Below are 19517 nucleotides of genomic sequence, written 5' to 3'. Positions count from 1 at the left end.
CACATGTTTTGTAATCCTCGAATCTGAACATGAGGGTGCCATCTGAATTCAAGACTAATGAATTCAGTCCCTGGACGTGTTCTCTGTCACCGGACGGGGCAATTCGCAGTGTCCGGATCTCTTGTCCTCTGGAAGGAGGTATCAATACGAAAAGCGCGATCGACAGCAGATTCCTGCTCTCCCTAGCCTTGGCACTCTAGACAAATCAAAGCAAACTTTTTTTTAGCAAAATTGTGAGTCGAGTTCCGCTACCGCCGACCCAAGACGGCATGCCTCGACCTTTCCAACAACAATTCTTAAAGAATTGTAAAATTTTTTTGAGACGAGACGAGTACACACATTTATGGTTTATAGTGCCAGTGCTCTTGAGTCTGCCAGCTTATATTATTATATGCTCCAAGTAACGCGGGAAACGGCCTTCTGCGTTTCTCTTACGGATCAAATCCAAGATGGCGGTCGAGTTAGTTAAAGTGTCAAATCCCACCAATAAGAGCGCGTGTACCAATCAGCCAATCACTTTTCATGATAAGAATCTCCGTGGATTTATCCACGGAGATTATGCTAATTGGCCACGTGTGCTACAGAAGAGATTATTATATTCCTAAGGTGCGGAAAATTTGATGATATCTCAGGCTGGACGTTCTCATAAAAAAGATTCCTTTTAAAAAAAGAGTTTAATGCGGGAGAATACAGTAAATGTATGGATATTTTATAATCAGCTCGAGAAAAGGTGACAGCCTAACCTTATTGGACAATAATCGCTGTTGTCATAACAGTTTCCAAAATAAGAAAATAAATGCCATACTTAGGATAGCTTCAAATCAATCTTATTGTCGAGAACATATACCGAGAATTATCATTTCTACAATATTGAGCGATGTTATCACTTATAAATGATTCAGATTTCTCACCTTTCAAGTTGTCGGTAAGTAATCTACCTATAGAATGAACAACGTTTTTGGAAAACAGAAAGTTTAATTGAAGCATTTTATTCAGCGTGATCAGGTCGCAAAGGCGACATTTTGATGTCTTCAAACAACTTCACAATGCCGTAATCTCGGTAGATAACAGGAATATAGAATATGCAGAACACAATTACTTATATTATTATCACCTATATCACTCTTCTCATATAATCAAGCGATTATGAAGCGACTTGAAGGAATCATTTCTTACCTCGAGTAGATCCTTCATACGGCCTGTGTTTTTGATGGAGATCAGCACTTTATCAAGAAAAATTCTTGTATAAAAGAACCTTTGAAGATAGCTATTTTAGATAGCTATTTTATAGATCTCCTAATTGGATTGAAATTCCGAAATTTAGGACCTGAAATATTCCCTCTCGGTAATGGCAGCAAACAAACAACACTTTCCCGCCCAGCTAACATTTTCCAAAGGAAGCCCAAATATCTGGAAAGGTAATTCCTTTTTATTCTATTTCGGAGCCTCCTAAAAGTCTTGAATTTCAAAATTTTCTGGGGAGAGCCCCAGACCCCCTAATAAAGATATGAATATGATACGCTTCTTGCCTGAACTTTCATGCCGTTTGAAGTTTTAATTTTTCGAATTTGCATTCATGTCCCCCCACTAACTTTTCAGATTGGTAGTATGAAAAGATATACAAACAAGATTTCTGGTGGCATAACGGGGCTTTAATCATGCTATTTAGCTTTTAACAATAATGACAAACATTTCACGGTGGAGTATACCCCCGGACCCCTATATATGAGTTTTCTATGAGTCAATAGAAAGTGAACGAGGCGCGTAGCCTCGCCCCTATTTGACTCATAGAAAACGAAAACGAGTAGTCTAATTGTTTTAGTATAAATCCACTCACATACTACCTTCAAATAGCTGACGATGATTTTAATAACAATTCATGTTGTTTTTGTGAAAAACGCCGTTTTTTTCGCTACTCGCTATCTATCGCTTCGCTCAATAGATAGTGAGTATGGGAGCCAATCAAATGGCAGGATTTGTGATAGTATGCGAGTAGATTTATACTAAAATACTATATATACTCCTTGAATATGCTGATTATATATGAGCCTGGGAGAACGTGCCGTACGTAAAGAGAATCTCACGACATTAATTTAAATAAAATACGATATTTGGCCCTCGCGGTATGGGCAGATTGTCTTAGCAACTGAAAGTATTGACCATACAAATGTGCGCTTTTTCATAGGTGATTCACAACAGTGTCCCTGGTGAACCAAGAGAAGATCTCTACAATCTTTTGGATGCAAGAGAGGCTACAGGCCTCAGAATCAGTGTCCCAGCATACCGAAAAGTTGTCGACGAATTGTATTCAAACCCCAACGAGGGCAGATTAATTGTTTTGTGCAAAGATAAAAGCACGGAACTTTTGGTAGGTATTGCTATCTTTAAGCGTCAGAATATTGACGCAGATTTGGTGTCTCCTTTGCCACATTCTCAGGTCCCAGTGTTTGCTGCTGCAAGACATCAGTACTGTGTTGGAATAGAATATATTTATAGTAATTTTTCAGGTAACCGGGCAAACATTTCATTTTGGCTGCAAGTGGCGGGATCATTTAGAAATACAAGTGCTTTAAAACTTTACTTAGAGTACCAGTTCACAATTGTCGCGATGTATGGCGGCAATTCAATACTAATGTCTCTCTTAGATTTTGAGCAGGACACCCTTTTACGTATTAATACTACATTGCTACGAAATTTGGAAGCAAGATATTTGCTGTCCACTCTGAAGAAACATTTAGAAACTCCGGAACGGAATACTGTTCAAGATTTCCAATCATCTATGATGGGTCAGGTAATAATTTATTGTAATTTATTATCATCATCATCAACATAATCATCATCATTATTATTATTAATTATAATCACTATATTAATTCAGGCAACTGCTACGAGTACTGCAAGTGCAACTGAAGACACAGAAGGTATTCTAGGTATTCATAGCTCATATTAATGCTTCATGTTTATACATAATTGTTGGATATGTGGGTAAGACTCATCAGGGGAAAATCACATATTACCCGCCCTACACCTGTGTATCGAGCACTGTTCTATAAACACCAGCACTGGCGCGCTAAGAACGTCTGAACTGACGCTTTATATGTTGATTCTACATATAGCAATGGATGACTCAGATGACGAATCAGACGTGGGATCAGGCCCTTCTGACCATGGTGAAGCACCTACGCGTAAACGCCCAAGGACAAGCGTAGATGCTAATCAAGACCATCATAGCAGGAGTATTGTAGTTCCTGGACCGGTAGTTGATAAGGCTGGAGGTGATTCAATTGACGATCTAATAAATTTTGTTTCAAGTTTACAATTTACAGGCTTTGTTGAGCATTTGTCGTGGAGGCCATCTCTTAGGTTGAGCGCTTATTCTGAAGACGAGCGCATGATGATAAGTAATATGTCCAGCATGATCGGCAACATCAAGAAGCACGATGGCAGGTTTGGACTTAGGCAACATTTAGAGATTGCCAAACAGATTGAAATCATAAGTAACACACACGGTCGTCACACGTATTGTATAGCCAACGATTTGTTTGGTCCAGGTAAGCCGATTCCAGACTTGAGCGTTGCATACGCTAAGGAAATATTGCGTGTTAGCTGGGCAGTCCATCGTTATCCCGTGCTGTCACGAGTCCAGCTCAGGTGGGTAGAAGCTATCAGATTTCTCCCATTCATTTCACAAGTGCTAGATAAGTTATCGGTAGAAAACAGACCTTTTCCCGATAACATCCTGGAGGCCCAGAAAGGTCAGTATGCATATTATCTTCGTATCAGTATTCAGTTTCCACAGAGAGTCGGGGATGGGGACGGCCTTCCTCTCTCTGATGTCAGAGCAATCCATGGATTTCTTGACAACAAGAGAGACCTGACAGATGACGAGACAGCTGATATTCTTTGGGAGCCGTTCAAGCCATTCTTTGGTCTCAAAGGCTCTCCAGACATCACGGGTAAGCAGGTGAGATCTCGCATTGTGGGATACGACACGCAGGAAGCGCCAAAACCTCAAGACACAGTACCACAGATCTTTTGGTCAAAAGGTAGGGATTTTCTAGAGTCTCAATTGGAGCATTTACGACAAGGTACGCCATTTGAGCATGCATGTGTCTTGTTAGATGTATTTGGAGTAGATATTTTTGATAGATTTCTTGTAGATGTACGCGGAGTCTACGACGCAAGACTGGGCGACTCGACAGCAACGCTTCGTCGCTTTGAGATGGCCGAGAGAGCGCTAGAAAGCGGTTATGCTTTTCCAACGGTGAACTATTACACTAATGAAGTTCTAATGGAAAAGTTCCAGGAAAGCATATCACAAAAGCGCGGGGGATTCTCCATTGAAGGTAGGTTTATTAACCCTTCTGTGTGCAGATTACAGAGATATCGTCAGCAAATTCATCGCTCACTACGACGTAGAAGGCAATACTACGAGTAACCTTCGAGAACTACGTACAGGTAATTCATTTGGCCCTGCCATCGTGTGCACTAAGACGGCTCGCGAACAAGTGTGACTTGACGATGACGCGCGCGTCCTTGACAATAGATAATGCATATTCATGGGCAGATCAGATATGGTTGTTGCGTCGTGTTGGGTGCCCTGTTGTATTCTCGTCATTGGGCAATCACACTGTATTGGGTAAGGGTTTGGTGCTGTTGACCGCGATGTATGGTTTAAAACACTAGGCGAACGCGGCATAGAGATAGCCAAGGAGATGGTAATTTATATTTAGAACGATGACCTGAAACAAAATTGTTCTTACTGTGGGAGCTGTTCGGTATGCCTGTGGTGGTGACGTCATCACTTCAATGAAGCAATAATCAGAGATCCTAGCGTGAAGGTTAGATCGAGACGATTTTGCGGTAGTGCACACGTGAAGCCGACTTTGATTTCACCTTGACAACGCGTCGTTTTGAGCGTGGCCTGTAAGGTGTCTTCCGAGATGCCTTACTGTCTTATTGTTCTCACTGTGGGGGAGGGGGGTTGCCTGTGGTGGTGACGTCATCACCTCAATGAAGCAATAATCAGAGATCCTAGCGTGAAGGTTAGATCGAGACGATTTTGCGGTAGTGCACACGTGAAGCCGACTTTGATTTCACCTTGACAACGCGTCGTTTTGAGCGTGGCCTGTAAGGTGTCTTCCGAGATGCCTTACGGTCTTATTGTTCTCACTGTGGGGGAGGGGGGTTGCCTGTGGTGGTGACGTCATCACCTCAATGAAGCAATAATCAGAGATCCTAGCGTGAAGGTTAGATCGAGACGATTTTGCGGTAGTGCACACGTGAAGCCGACTTTGATTTCACCTTGACAACGCGTCGCTTTTAGCGTGGCCTGTAAGGTGTCTTCCGAGATGCCTTACGGTCTTATTGTTCTCACTGTGGGGGAGGGGGGTTGCCTGTGGTGGTGACGTCATCACTTCAATGAAGCAATAATCAGAGATCCTAGCGTGAAGGTTAGATCGAGACGATTTTGCGGTAGTGCACACGTGAAGCCGACTTTGATTTCACCTTGACAACGCGTCGTTTTTAGCGTGGCCTGTAAGGTGTCTTCCGAGATGCCTTACGGTCTTATTGTTCTCACTGTGGGGGAGAGGGGTTGCCTGTGGTGGTGACGTCATCACCTCAATGAAGCAATAATCAGAGATCCTAGCGTGAAGGTTAGATCGAGACGATTTTGCGGTAGTGCACACGTGAAGCCGACTTTGATTTCACCTTGACAACGCGTCGTTTTTAGCGTGGCCTGTAAGGTGTCTTCCGAGATGCCTTACGGTCTTATTGTTCTCACTGTGGGGGAGAGGGGTTGCCTGTGGTGGTGACGTCATCACCTCAATAAAGCAATAATCAGAGATCCTAGCGTGAAGGTTAGATCGAGACGATTTTGCGGTAGTGCACACGTGAAGCCGACTTTGATTTCACCTTGACAACGCGTCGTTTTTAGCGTGGCCTGTAAGGTGTCTTCCGAGATGCCTTACGGTCTTATTGTTCTCACTGTGGGGGAGGGGGGTTACCTGGGGTGGTGACGTCATCAATTCAATGAAGCAATAATCAGAGATCCTAGCGTGAAGGTTAGATCGAGACGATTTTGCGGTAGTGCACACGTGAAGCCGACTTTGATTTCACCTTGACAACGCGTCGTTTTTAGCGTGGCCTGTAAGGTGTCTTCCGAGATGCCTTACGGTCTTATTGTTCTCACTGTGGGGGGGGGAGGTTGCCTGTGGTGGTGACGTCATCACTTCAATGAAGCAATAATCAGAGATCCTAGCGTGAAGGTTAGATCGAGACGATTTTGCGGTAGTGCACACGTGAAGCCGACTTTGATTTCACCTTGACAACGCGTCGTTTTTAGCGTGGCCTGTAAGGTGTCTTCCGAGATGCCTTACGGTCTTATTGTTCTCACTGTGGGGGAGGGGGGTTACCTGGGGTGGTGACGACATCAATTCAATGAAGCAATAATCAGAGATCCTAGCGTGAAGGTTAGATCGAGACGATTTTGCGGTAGTGCACACGTGAAGCCGACTTTGATTTCACCTTGACAACGCGTCGTTTTTAGCGTTGCCTGTGAAGTGTCTCCCGAGATGACTTACGGTCTTATTGTTCTCACTGTGGGGGGGGGTTGCCTGTGGTGGTGGCGTCATCACTTTAATGAAGCAATAATCAGAGACCCTAGCGTGAAGGTTAGATCGAGACGATCTTGAGGTAGTGCACACGTGAAGCCGACTTTGATTTCACCTTGACAACGCGTCGTTTTTAGCGTTGCCTGTGAAGTGTCTCCCGAGATGCCTTACGGTCTTATTGTTCTCACTGTGGGGGGGGGGTTGCCTGTGGTGGTGGCGTCATCACTTCAATGAAGCAATAATCAGAGACCCTAGCGTGAAGGTTAGATCGAGACGATCTTGAGGTAGTGCACACGTGAAGCCGACTTTGATTTCACCTTGACAACGCGTTGTTTTTAGCGTGGCCTGTGAGGTGTCTCCCGAGATGCCTTACGGACTTATTGTTCTTACTGTGGGGGGTGGGGTTGCCTGTGGTGGTGACGTCATCACTTAAATAAAGCAATAATCAGAGATCTTAGCGTGAAGGTTAGATCGTGACGATCTTGAGGTAGTGCACACGTGAAGCCGACTTTGATTTCACCTTGACAACGCGTTGTTTTCAGCGTGGCCCGTGAGGTGTCTCCCGAGATGCCTTACGGTCTTTTTGTTCTTACTGTGGGGGAGGGGGGTTACCTGGGGTGGTGACGTCATCAATTCAATGAAGCAATAATCAGAGATCCTAGCGTGAAGGTTAGATCGAGACGATTTTGCGGTAGTGCACACGTGAAGCCGACTTTGATTTCACCTTGACAACGCGTCGTTTTTAGCGTGGCCTGTAAGGTGTCTTCCGAGATGCCTTACGGTCTTATTGTTCTCACTGTGGGGGAGGGGGGTTACCTGTGGTGGTGACGTCATCACCTCAATGAAGCAATAATCAGAGATCCTAGCGTGAAGGGAGAAGGTTAGATCGAGACTGGTCGGGGGGTAGGTATAAGTCTGGCTTATACGCGGGTAAATCCGTTTTTGCTTATATCTCCCAAACAGAAATAGCTATCATCACCAGACTTGGCAGCTACAACATTGACATGGGTCCGCAGATTATTTTCGAGTATGTTGCCATGGCAACCAATTTATGGAGGTTTGGGTGGGGCCCTATTGTTTTTTTCAGATGATACAATCACTGTATTTTTGCTCCACCTTTGTAATGGATAGTCTCTAGATTCAAAGAATGGCCTATCAATACTCTGATATTCGAGCTTCTTGACAAACATGTTTATTCTTCTGAGAGATTATTTGTACATGTAATAATAATAATAATAATAATAATAATAATAATAATAATAATAATAATAATAATAATAATAATAATAATAATAATAATAATAATAAGGTAAGGATTATCACTTTTCCTTCCAGGTAACCAAACAGAATGCATCCTCATCAAATCACTATCCACAGTCCTTCACAGTATGTTATCAGTTGTTCCCTAAGACCGCCCTGTGTATTTTTTTCAATGATGTGGTCAATTTGTAGAGGCCGGGAGAGTTTTTAATCTCTTTTCACTTGGACGGGAACTAAGGCATCTAAGCTTTCTATCCAGCTGGCTTCATCGTAGTGAAAAGCGTACAGGCCTTTTTCCGCAGTGGCCTTGAACCACACTGTATTTTTTTGCTCCACCATTGTAATGGATAGTCTCTAGATTCAAAGAATGGCCTATCACTACAATAATAATGATAATGATAATGATAATGATAATGATAATGATAATGATAATGATAATGATAATGATAATGATAATGATAATGATAATGATAATGATAATGATAATGATAATGATAATGATGATAATAATAATAATAATAATAATAAGGTAAGGATTATCACTTTTCCTTCCAGGTAACCAAACAGAATGCATCCTCATCAAATCACTATCCACAGTCCTTCACAGTATGTTATCAGTTGTTCCCTAAGACCGCCCTGTGTATTTTTTTCAATGATGTGGTCAATTTGTAGAGGCCGGGAGAGTTTTTAATCTCTTTCACTTGGACGGGAACTAAGGCATCTAAGCTTTCTATCCAGCTGGCTTCATCGTAGTGAAAAGCGTACAGGCCTTTTTCCGCAGTGGCCTTGAACCACACTGTATTTTTTTGCTCCACCATTGTAATGGATAGTCTCTAGATTCAAAGAATGGCCTATAACTACAATAATAATGATAATGATAATGATAATGATAATGATAATGATAATGATAATGATAATGATAATGATAATGATAATGACAATGATAATGATAATGATAATAATAATAATAATAATAATAATAATAAGGTAAGGATTATCACTTTTCCTTCCAGGTAACCAAACAGAATGCATCCTCATCAAATCACTATCCACAGTCCTTCACAGTATGTTATCAGTTGTTCCCTAAGACCGCCCTGTGTATTTTTTTCAATGATGTGGTCAATTTGTAGAGGCCGGGAGAGTTTTTAATCTCTTTCACTTGGACGGGAACTAAGGCATCTAAGCTTTCTATCCAGCTGGCTTCATCGTAGTGAAAAGCGTACAGGCCTTTTTCCGCAGTGGCCTTGAACCACAGTAGCGAAGCCTTTCTACCGGGCATGAGGTTCTGAATTCTAGCTAGCAGAATGTTCGGATTTGCCAGAGTGCTGCCTTCTACTGTGAGAGCAACCCAGCTACCTTTATCAAGCCCTGCATTTCTGTCGGACGGCTGAGCCGATAGTGACTCGATTGTATTTTCTGCTAATTCTGAAGCAAGGCTGACAGCCAAACTCTTCTTTTCGCTGGAATTTCTACGGTCATAGGTGAGTTGAGCTTGCTTCCTTGTGTGTCTCAAGGCCGACGCCAAACTGTCTTTCATTGCGTCGGTGCACTGGCTGATAAAACAAAAGAAAGAAAGTCCTGGTTGTGAATTTCGCTTGCGGTGTGTAATTACTAATAGTTCTAAGTTATCATTACAGAATCGTTTTATTCGTGAAGAAAATGGCTGATAAACACAGCATGGTGCCGTCCAGAGTCTTGTGGGGGAGTGAGTGATAATAGTCTGCAATTTCATCTACTTAGCATGGAATTCTCACCTGTCCCCATAACAATAAGTCACGAAGGAGCTTCTCAGAAGGTGCAAGTTGACACTCACTCCTGTTAGGTGGTAAAAGACAGACTTCATGTGGGTTGAGAATGCTGGACCACTAAAGGGTTTTCCTTTATCTGTCTAAAAACAAAAAGAAGTAAAGAATCACTCATCAATTCAATATCAATTCAAATGCAATGTTTTTTCCATGTAACCCCCCCCCTCCCCCCCTCCCCCCAAATTAGGGGGTTATAAAATGACCCCACAAAGGGATAGTAGTTGTTTTAAATGCTTTCATAGTCACCCTATGTAGGATTGTTAAGATGTTCAAAATATTAATTCACCACCAAAACTAACCCTTCCTAGGATTGTAATGAGAGTATAACCTTTCCTGGGATGAGTGATGATGTACAAAATGTCTTGTTGGGGTGAGACAATTGGTTGAGATAACTTTTCAAAGATGACTATTTCGCTGGATTACTTTAGAAAGATAATTTGCAACCTTATAAGAATTAGGGTTAGGGTTAGGGTTAGGGTTAGGGTCCCATGTTCTATCCAACAATCACTAGTTCCAAGAAGATCAGTGAGCCCTTTGAAGAAATATAATTGGAAACTGAAGAGTCATAACTTACCAGGAGAAGAAAATTGTTGGTTGTGCCATCGTCAGAGGCGTCGAGAAGAATATCTCTGTATTTGTCCAGATATTCCCTTATGATGACGTTCAATCTGTGATCTTCCTGAAAGTGAAAAAAAAAAGAGAGTCATCTAATATGATCACGTCACGGAGTCTACACAGAGTATTTAAGTAGAAAATATGTGAAAACAGTAGTAGCACACATAAAATTCCATTTGTGATAAGAAGAAGATTAAATGGTTACTTTATTATAGTTTAAACAAATAATCGTGTTTTCCCATATGCTGTTGTCACGCAATCTACAAGCACATGTCAAAATAAAGGATAAATCACAAATGAAAGACTTACTGGCAAATTTGTGACATCAACCCCATGAGAGCCACATGTTTTGTAATCCTCGAATCTGAACATGAGGGTGCCATCTGAATTCAAGACTAATGAATTCAGTCCCTGGACGTGTTCTCTGTCACCGGACGGGGCAATTCGCAGTGTCCGGATCTCTTGTCCTCTGGAAGGAGGTATCAATACGAAAAGCGCGATCGACAGCAGATTCCTGCTCTCCCTAGCCTTGGCACTCTAGACAAATCAAAGCAAACTTTTTTTTAGCAAAATTGTGAGTCGATTTCCGCTACCGCCGACCCAAGACGGCATGCCTCGACCTTTCCAACAACAATTCTTAAAGAATTGTAAAATTTTTTTGAGACGAGACGAGTACACACATTTATGGTTTATAGTGCCAGTGCTCTTGAGTCTGCCAGCTTATATTATTATATGCTCCAAGTAACGCGGGAAACGGCCTTCTGCGTTTCTCTTACGGATCAAATCCAAGATGGCGGTCGAGTTAGTTAAAGTGTCAAATCCCACCAATAAGAGCGCGTGTACCAATCAGCCAATCACTTTTCATGATAAGAATCTCCGTGGATTTATCCACGGAGATTATGCTAATTGGCCACGTGTGCTACAGAAGAGATTATTATATTCCTAAGGTGCGGAAAATTTGATGATATCTCAGGCTGGACGTTCTCATAAAAAAGATTCCTTTTAAAAAAAGAGTTTAATGCGGGAGAATACAGTAAATGTATGGATATTTTATAATCAGCTCGAGAAAAGGTGACAGCCTAACCTTATTGGACAATAATCGCTGTTGTCATAACAGTTTCCAAAATAAGAAAATAAATGCCATACTTAGGATAGCTTCAAATCAATCTTATTGTCGAGAACATATACCGAGAATTATCATTTCTACAATATTGAGCGATGTTATCACTTATAAATGATTCAGATTTCTCACCTTTCAAGTTGTCGGTAAGTAATCTACCTATAGAATGAACAACGTTTTTGGAAAACAGAAAGTTTAATTGAAGCATTTTATTCAGCGTGATCAGGTCGCAAAGGCGACATTTTGATGTCTTCAAACAACTTCACAATGCCGTAATCTCGGTAGATAACAGGAATATAGAATATGCAGAACACAATTACTTATATTATTATCACCTATATCACTCTTCTCATATAATCAAGCGATTATGAAGCGACTTGAAGGAATCATTTCTTACCTCGAGTAGATCCTTCATACGGCCTGTGTTTTTGATGGAGATCAGCACTTTATCAAGAAAAATTCTTGTATAAAAGAACCTTTGAAGATAGCTATTTTAGATAGCTATTTTATAGATCTCCTAATTGGATTGAAATTCCGAAATTTAGGACCTGAAATATTCCCTCTCGGTAATGGCAGCAAACAAACAACACTTTCCCGCCCAGCTAACATTTTCCAAAGGAAGCCCAAATATCTGGAAAGGTAATTCCTTTTTATTCTATTTCGGAGCCTCCTAAAAGTCTTGAATTTCAAAATTTTCTGGGGAGAGCCCCAGACCCCCTAATAAAGATATGAATATGATACGCTTCTTGCCTGAACTTTCATGCCGTTTGAAGTTTTAATTTTTCGAATTTGCATTCATGTCCCCCCACTAACTTTTCAGATTGGTAGTATGAAAAGATATACAAACAAGATTTCTGGTGGCATAACGGGGCTTTAATAATGCTATTTAGCTTTTAACAATAATGACAAACATTTCACGGTGGAGTATACCCCCGGACCCCTATATATGAGTTTTCTATGAGTCAATAGAAAGTGAACGAGGCGCGTAGCCTCGCCCCTATTTGACTCATAGAAAACGAAAACGAGTAGTCTAATTGTTTTAGTATAAATCCACTCACATACTACCTTCAAATAGCTGACGATGATTTTAATAACAATTCATGTTGTTTTTGTGAAAAACGCCGTTTTTTTCGCTACTCGCTATCTATCGCTTCGCTCAATAGATAGTGAGTATGGGAGCCAATCAAATGGCAGGATTTGTGATAGTATGCGAGTAGATTTATACTAAAATACTATATATACTCCTTGAATATGCTGATTATATATGAGCCTGGGAGAACGTGCCGTACGTAAAGAGAATCTCACGACATTAATTTAAATAAAATACGATATTTGGCCCTCGCGGTATGGGCAGATTGTCTTAGCAACTGAAAGTATTGACCATACAAATGTGCGCTTTTTCATAGGTGATTCACAACAGTGTCCCTGGTGAACCAAGAGAAGATCTCTACAATCTTTTGGATGCAAGAGAGGCTACAGGCCTCAGAATCAGTGTCCCAGCATACCGAAAAGTTGTCGACGAATTGTATTCAAACCCCAACGAGGGCAGATTAATTGTTTTGTGCAAAGATAAAAGCACGGAACTTTTGGTAGGTATTGCTATCTTTAAGCGTCAGAATATTGACGCAGATTTGGTGTCTCCTTTGCCACATTCTCAGGTCCCAGTGTTTGCTGCTGCAAGACATCAGTACTGGGTTCTGTCATACGTGGTCAGAAGGAAAGATTCTCGAGGTAAGTTGATTGGACATTGTTGCCTTTGTGTTGGAATAGAATATATTTATAGTAATTTTTCAGGTAACCGGGCAAACATTTCATTTTGGCTGCAAGTGGCGGGATCATTTAGAAATACAAGTGCTTTAAAACTTTACTTAGAGTACCAGTTCACAATTGTCGCGATGTATGGCGGCAATTCAATACTAATGTCTCTCTTAGATTTTGAGCAGGACACCCTTTTACGTATTAATACTACATTGCTACGAAATTTGGAAGCAAGATATTTGCTGCCCACTCTGAAGAAACATTTAGAAACTCCGGAACGGAATACTGTTCAAGATTTCCAATCATCTATGATGGGTCAGGTAATAATTTATTGTAATTTATTATCATCATCATCAACATAATCATCATCATTATTATTATTAATTATAATCACTATATTAATTCAGGCAACTGCTACGAGTACTGCAAGTGCAACTGAAGACACAGAAGGTATTCTAGGTATTCATAGCTCATATTAATGCTTCATGTTTATACATAATTGTTGGATATGTGGGTAAGACTCATCAGGGGAAAATCACATATTACCCGCCCTACACCTGTGTATCGAGCACTGTTCTATAAACACCAGCACTGGCGCGCTAAGAACGTCTGAACTGACGCTTTATATGTTGATTCTACATATAGCAATGGATGACTCAGATGACGAATCAGACGTGGGATCAGGCCCTTCTGACCATGGTGAAGCACCTACGCGTAAACGCCCAAGGACAAGCGTAGATGCTAATCAAGACCATCATAGCAGGAGTATTGTAGTTCCTGGACCGGTAGTTGATAAGGCTGGAGGTGATTCAATTGACGATCTAATAAATTTTGTTTCAAGTTTACAATTTACAGGCTTTGTTGAGCATTTGTCGTGGAGGCCATCTCTTAGGTTGAGCGCTTATTCTGAAGACGAGCGCATGATGATAAGTAATATGTCCAGCATGATCGGCAACATCAAGAAGCACGATGGCAGGTTTGGACTTAGGCAACATTTAGAGATTGCCAAACAGATTGAAATCATAAGTAACACACACGGTCGTCACACGTATTGTATAGCCAACGATTTGTTTGGTCCAGGTAAGCCGATTCCAGACTTGAGCGTTGCATACGCTAAGGAAATATTGCGTGTTAGCTGGGCAGTCCATCGTTATCCCGTGCTGTCACGAGTCCAGCTCAGGTGGGTAGAAGCTATCAGATTTCTCCCATTCATTTCACAAGTGCTAGATAAGTTATCGGTAGAAAACAGACCTTTTCCCGATAACATCCTGGAGGCCCAGAAAGGTCAGTATGCATATTATCTTCGTATCAGTATTCAGTTTCCACAGAGAGTCGGGGATGGGGACGGCCTTCCTCTCTCTGATGTCAGAGCAATCCATGGATTTCTTGACAACGAGAGAGACCTGACAGATGACGAGACAGCTGATATTCTTTGGGAGCCGTTCAAGCCATTCTTTGGTCTCAAAGGCTCTCCAGACATCACGGGTAAGCAGGTGAGATCTCGCATTGTGGGATACGACACGCAGGAAGCGCCAAAACCTCAAGACACAGTACCACAGATCTTTTGGTCAAAAGGTAGGGATTTTCTAGAGTCTCAATTGGAGCATTTACGACAAGGTACGCCATTTGAGCATGCATGTGTCTTGTTAGATGTATTTGGAGTAGATATTTTTGATAGATTTCTTGTAGATGTACGCGGAGTCTACGACGCAAGACTGGGCGACTCGACAGCAACGCTTCGTCGCTTTGAGATGGCCGAGAGAGCGCTAGAAAGCGGTTATGCTTTTCCAACGGTGAACTATTACACTAATGAAGTTCTAATGGAAAAGTTCCAGGAAAGCATATCACAAAAGCGCGGGGGATTCTCCATTGAAGGTAGGTTTATTAACCCTTCTGTGTGCAGATTACAGAGATATCGTCAGCAAATTCATCGCTCACTACGACGTAGAAGGCAATACTACGAGTAACCTTCGAGAACTACGTACAGGTAATTCATTTGGCCCTGCCATCGTGTGCACTAAGACGGCTCGCGAACAAGTGTGACTTGACGATGACGCGCGCGTCCTTGACAATAGATAATGCATATTCATGGGCAGATCAGATATGGTTGTTGCGTCGTGTTGGGTGCCCTGTTGTATTCTCGTCATTGGGCAATCACACTGTATTGGGTAAGGGTTTGGTGCTGTTGACCGCGATGTATGGTTTAAAACACTAGGCGAACGCGGCATAGAGATAGCCAAGGAGATGGTAATTTATATTTAGAACGATGACCTGAAACAAAATTGTTCTTACTGTGGGAGCTGTTCGGTATGCCTGTGGTGGTGACGTCATCACTTCAATGAAGCAATAATCAGAGATCCTAGAGTGAAGGTTAGATCGAGACGATTTTGCGGTAGTGCACACGTGAAGCCGACTTTGATTTCACCTTGACAACGCATCGTTTTGAGCGTGGCCTGTAAGGTGTCTTCCGAGATGCCCTACGGTCTTATTGTTCTCACTGTGGGGGAGGGGGGTTGCCTGTGGTGGTGACGTCATCACCTCAATGAAGCAATAATCAGAGATCCTAGCGTGAAGGTTAGATCGAGACGATTTTGCGGTAGTGCACACGTGAAGCCGACTTTGATTTCACCTTGACAACGCGTCGTTTTGAGCGTGGCCTGTAAGGTGTCTTCCGAGATGCCTTACGGTCTTATTGTTCTCACTGTGGGGGAGGGGGGTTGCCTGTGGTGGTGACGTCATCACCTCAATGAAGCAATAATCAGAGATCCTAGCGTGAAGGTTAGATCGAGACGATTTTGCGGTAGTGCACACGTGAAGCCGACTTTGATTTCACCTTGACAACGCGTCGCTTTTAGCGTGGCCTGTAAGGTGTCTTCCGAGATGCCTTACGGTCTTATTGTTCTCACTGTGGGGGAGGGGGGTTGCCTGTGGTGGTGACGTCATCACTTCAATGAAGCAATAATCAGAGATCCTAGCGTGAAGGTTAGATCGAGACGATTTTGCGGTAGTGCACACGTGAAGCCGACTTTGATTTCACCTTGACAACGCGTCGTTTTTAGCGTGGCCTGTAAGGTGTCTTCCGAGATGCCTTACGGTCTTATTGTTCTCACTGTGGGGGAGAGGGGTTGCCTGTGGTGGTGACGTCATCACCTCAATAAAGCAATAATCAGAGATCCTAGCGTGAAGGTTAGATCGAGACGATTTTGCGGTAGTGCACACGTGAAGCCGACTTTGATTTCACCTTGACAACGCGTCGTTTTTAGCGTGGCCTGTAAGGTGTCTTCCGAGATGCCTTACGGTCTTATTGTTCTCACTGTGGGGGAGGGGGGTTACCTGGGGTGGTGACGTCATCAATTCAATGAAGCAATAATCAGAGATCCTAGCGTGAAGGTTAGATCGAGACGATTTTGCGGTAGTGCACACGTGAAGCCGACTTTGATTTCACCTTGACAACGCGTCGTTTTTAGCGTGGCCTGTAAGGTGTCTTCCGAGATGCCTTACGGTCTTATTGTTCTCACTGTGGGGGGGGGGAGGTTGCCTGTGGTGGTGACGTCATCACCTCAATGAAGCAATAATCAGAGATCCTAGCGTGAAGGTTAGATCGAGACGATTTTGCGGTAGTGCACACGTGAAGCCGACTTTGATTTCACCTTGACAACGCGTCGTTTTTAGCGTGGCCTGTAAGGTGTCTTCCGAGATGCCTTACGGTCTTATTGTTTTCACTGTGGGGGAGGTGGGTTGCCTGTGGTGGTGACGTCATCACCTCAATGAAGCAATAATCAGAGATCCTAGCGTGAAGGTTAGATCGAGACGATTTTGCGGTAGTGCACACGTGAAGCCGACTTTGATTTCACCTTGACAACGCATCGCTTTTAGCGTGGCCTGTAAGGTGTCTTCCGAGATGCCTTACGGTCTTATTGTTCTCACTATGGGGGGGGTTGCCTGTGGTGGTGACGTCATCACTTCAATGGAGCAATAATCAAAGATCCTAGCGTGAAGGTTAGATCGAGACGATTTTGCTGTAGTGCACACGTGAAGACGACTTTGATTTCACCTTGACAACGCGTCGTTTTTAGCGTGGCCTGTAAGGTGTCTTCCGAGATGCCTTACGGTCTTATTGTTCTCACTGTGGGGGAGGGGGGTTGCCTGTGGTGGTGACGTCATCACCTCAATGAAGCAATAATCAGAGATCCTAGCGTGAAGGTTAGATCGAGACGATTTTGCGGTAGTGCACACGTGAAGCCGACTTTGATTTCACCTTGACATCGCGTCGTTTTTAGCGTGGCCTGTAAGGTGTCTTCCGAGATGCCTTACGGTCTTATTGTTCTCACTGTGGGGGAGGGGGGTTACCTGGGGTGGTGACGTCATCAATTCAATGAAGCAATAATCAGAGATCCTAGCGTGAAGGTTAGATCGAGACGATTTTGCGGTAGTGCACACGTGAAGCCGACTTTGATTTCACCTTGACAACGCGTCGTTTTTAGCGTTGCCTGTGAAGTGTCTCCCGAGATGCCTTACGGTCTTATTGTTCTCACTGTGGGGGGGGGTTGCCTGTGGTGGTGGCGTCATCACTTCAATGAAGCAATAATCAGAGACCCTAGCGTGAAGGTTAGATCGAGACGATCTTGAGGTAGTGCACACGTGAAGCCGACTTTGATTTCACCTTGACAACGCGTCGTTTTTAGCGTTGCCTGTGAAGTGTCTCCCGAGATGCCTTACGGTCTTATTGTTCTCACTGTGGGGGGGGGTTGCCTGTGGTGGTGGCGTCATCACTTCAATGAAGCAATAATCAGAGACCCTAGCGTGAAGGTTAGATCGAGACGATCTTGAGGTAGTGCACACGTGAAGCCGACTTTGATTTCACCTTGACAACGCGTTGTTTTTAGCGTGGCCTGTGAGGTGTCTCCCGAGATGCCTTACGGACTTATTGTTCTTACTGTGGGGGGGGTTGCCTGTGGTGGTGGCGTCATCACTTCAATGAAGCAATAATCAGAGACCCTAGCGTGAAGGTTAGATCGAGACGATCTTGAGGTAGTGCACACGTGAAGCCGACTTTGATTTCACCTTGACAACGCGTTGTTTTTAGCGTGGCCTGTGAGGTGTCTCCCGAGATGCCTTACGGACTTATTGTTCTTACTGTGGGGGGTGGGGTTGCCTGTGGTGGTGACGTCATCACTTAAATAAAGCAATAATCAGAGATCTTAGCGTGAAGGTTAGATCGTGACGATCTTGAGGTAGTGCACACGTGAAGCCGACTTTGATTTCACCTTGACAACGCGTTGTTTTCAGCGTGGCCCGTGAGGTGTCTCCCGAGATGCCTTACGGTCTTATTGTTCTTACTGTGGGGGAGGGGGGTTACCTGGGGTGGTGACGTCATCAATTCAATGAAGCAATAATCAGAGATCCTAGCGTGAAGGTTAGATCGAGACGATTTTGCGGTAGTGCACACGTGAAGCCGACTTTGATTTCACCTTGACAACGCGTCGTTTTTAGCGTGGCCTGTAAGGTGTCTTCCGAGATGCCTTACGGTCTTATTGTTCTCACTGTGGGGGAGGGGGGTTACCTGTGGTGGTGACGTCATCACCTCAATGAAGCAATAATCAGAGATCCTAGCGTGAAGGGAGAAGGTTAGATCGAGACTGGTCGGGGGGTAGGTATAAGTCTGGCTTATACACGGGTAAATCCGTTTTTGCTTATATCTCCCAAACAGAAATAGCTATCATCACCAGACTTGGCAGCTACAACATTGACATGGGTCCGCAGATTATTTTCGAGTATGTTGCCATGGCAACCAATTTATGGAGGTTTGGGTGGGGCCCTATTGTTTTTTTCAGATGATACAATCACTGTATTTTTGCTCCACCTTTGTAATGGATAGTCTCTAGATTCAAAGAATGGCCTATCAATACTCTGATATTCGAGCTTCTTGACAAACATGTTTATTCTTCTGAGAGATTATTTGTACATGTAATAATAATAATAATAATAATAATAATAATAATAATAATAATAATAATAATAATAATAATAATAATAATAATAATAATAATAAGGTAAGGATTATCACTTTTCCTTCCAGGTAACCAAACAGAATGCATCCTCATCAAATCACTATCCACAGTCCTTCACAGTATGTTATCAGTTGTTCCCTAAGACCGCCCTGTGTATTTTTTTCAATGATGTGGTCAATTTGTAGAGGCCGGGAGAGTTTTTAATCTCTTTTCACTTGGACGGGAACTAAGGCATCTAAGCTTTCTATCCAGCTGGCTTCATCGTAGTGAAAAGCGTACAGGCCTTTTTCCGCAGTGGCCTTGAACCACACTGTATTTTTTTTGCTCCACCATT

The 19517-nt window shown here is 42.9% G+C and overlaps 1 protein-coding gene across 1 annotated transcript; it reads right to left on the bottom strand.

Annotated features, from left to right (window-relative positions):
• Positions 1–8880: 8880 nt before the first annotated feature.
• LOC125568274 lies at positions 8881–10666 on the bottom strand. The gene is made up of 4 exons (XM_048730153.1): positions 10604–10666; positions 10254–10358; positions 9629–9762; positions 8881–9427 (listed from the first exon to the last, which is right to left on the bottom strand). Exons 1-4 carry the CDS (start codon positions 10664–10666, stop codon positions 8947–8949), a joined length of 783 nt encoding a protein of 260 aa, XP_048586110.1. The 3' UTR covers positions 8881–8946.
• Between the last annotated feature and the right edge of the window lie 8851 nt (positions 10667–19517).

This window comes from Nematostella vectensis, chromosome 7 (genome assembly GCF_932526225.1).
Source record: "Nematostella vectensis chromosome 7, jaNemVect1.1, whole genome shotgun sequence".
Taxonomy (NCBI): Eukaryota; Metazoa; Cnidaria; class Anthozoa; order Actiniaria; family Edwardsiidae; genus Nematostella; species Nematostella vectensis.
The sequence above is the reverse complement of the archived record's forward strand: the minus strand, read 5'-3'. Positions and strand labels throughout refer to the sequence as shown.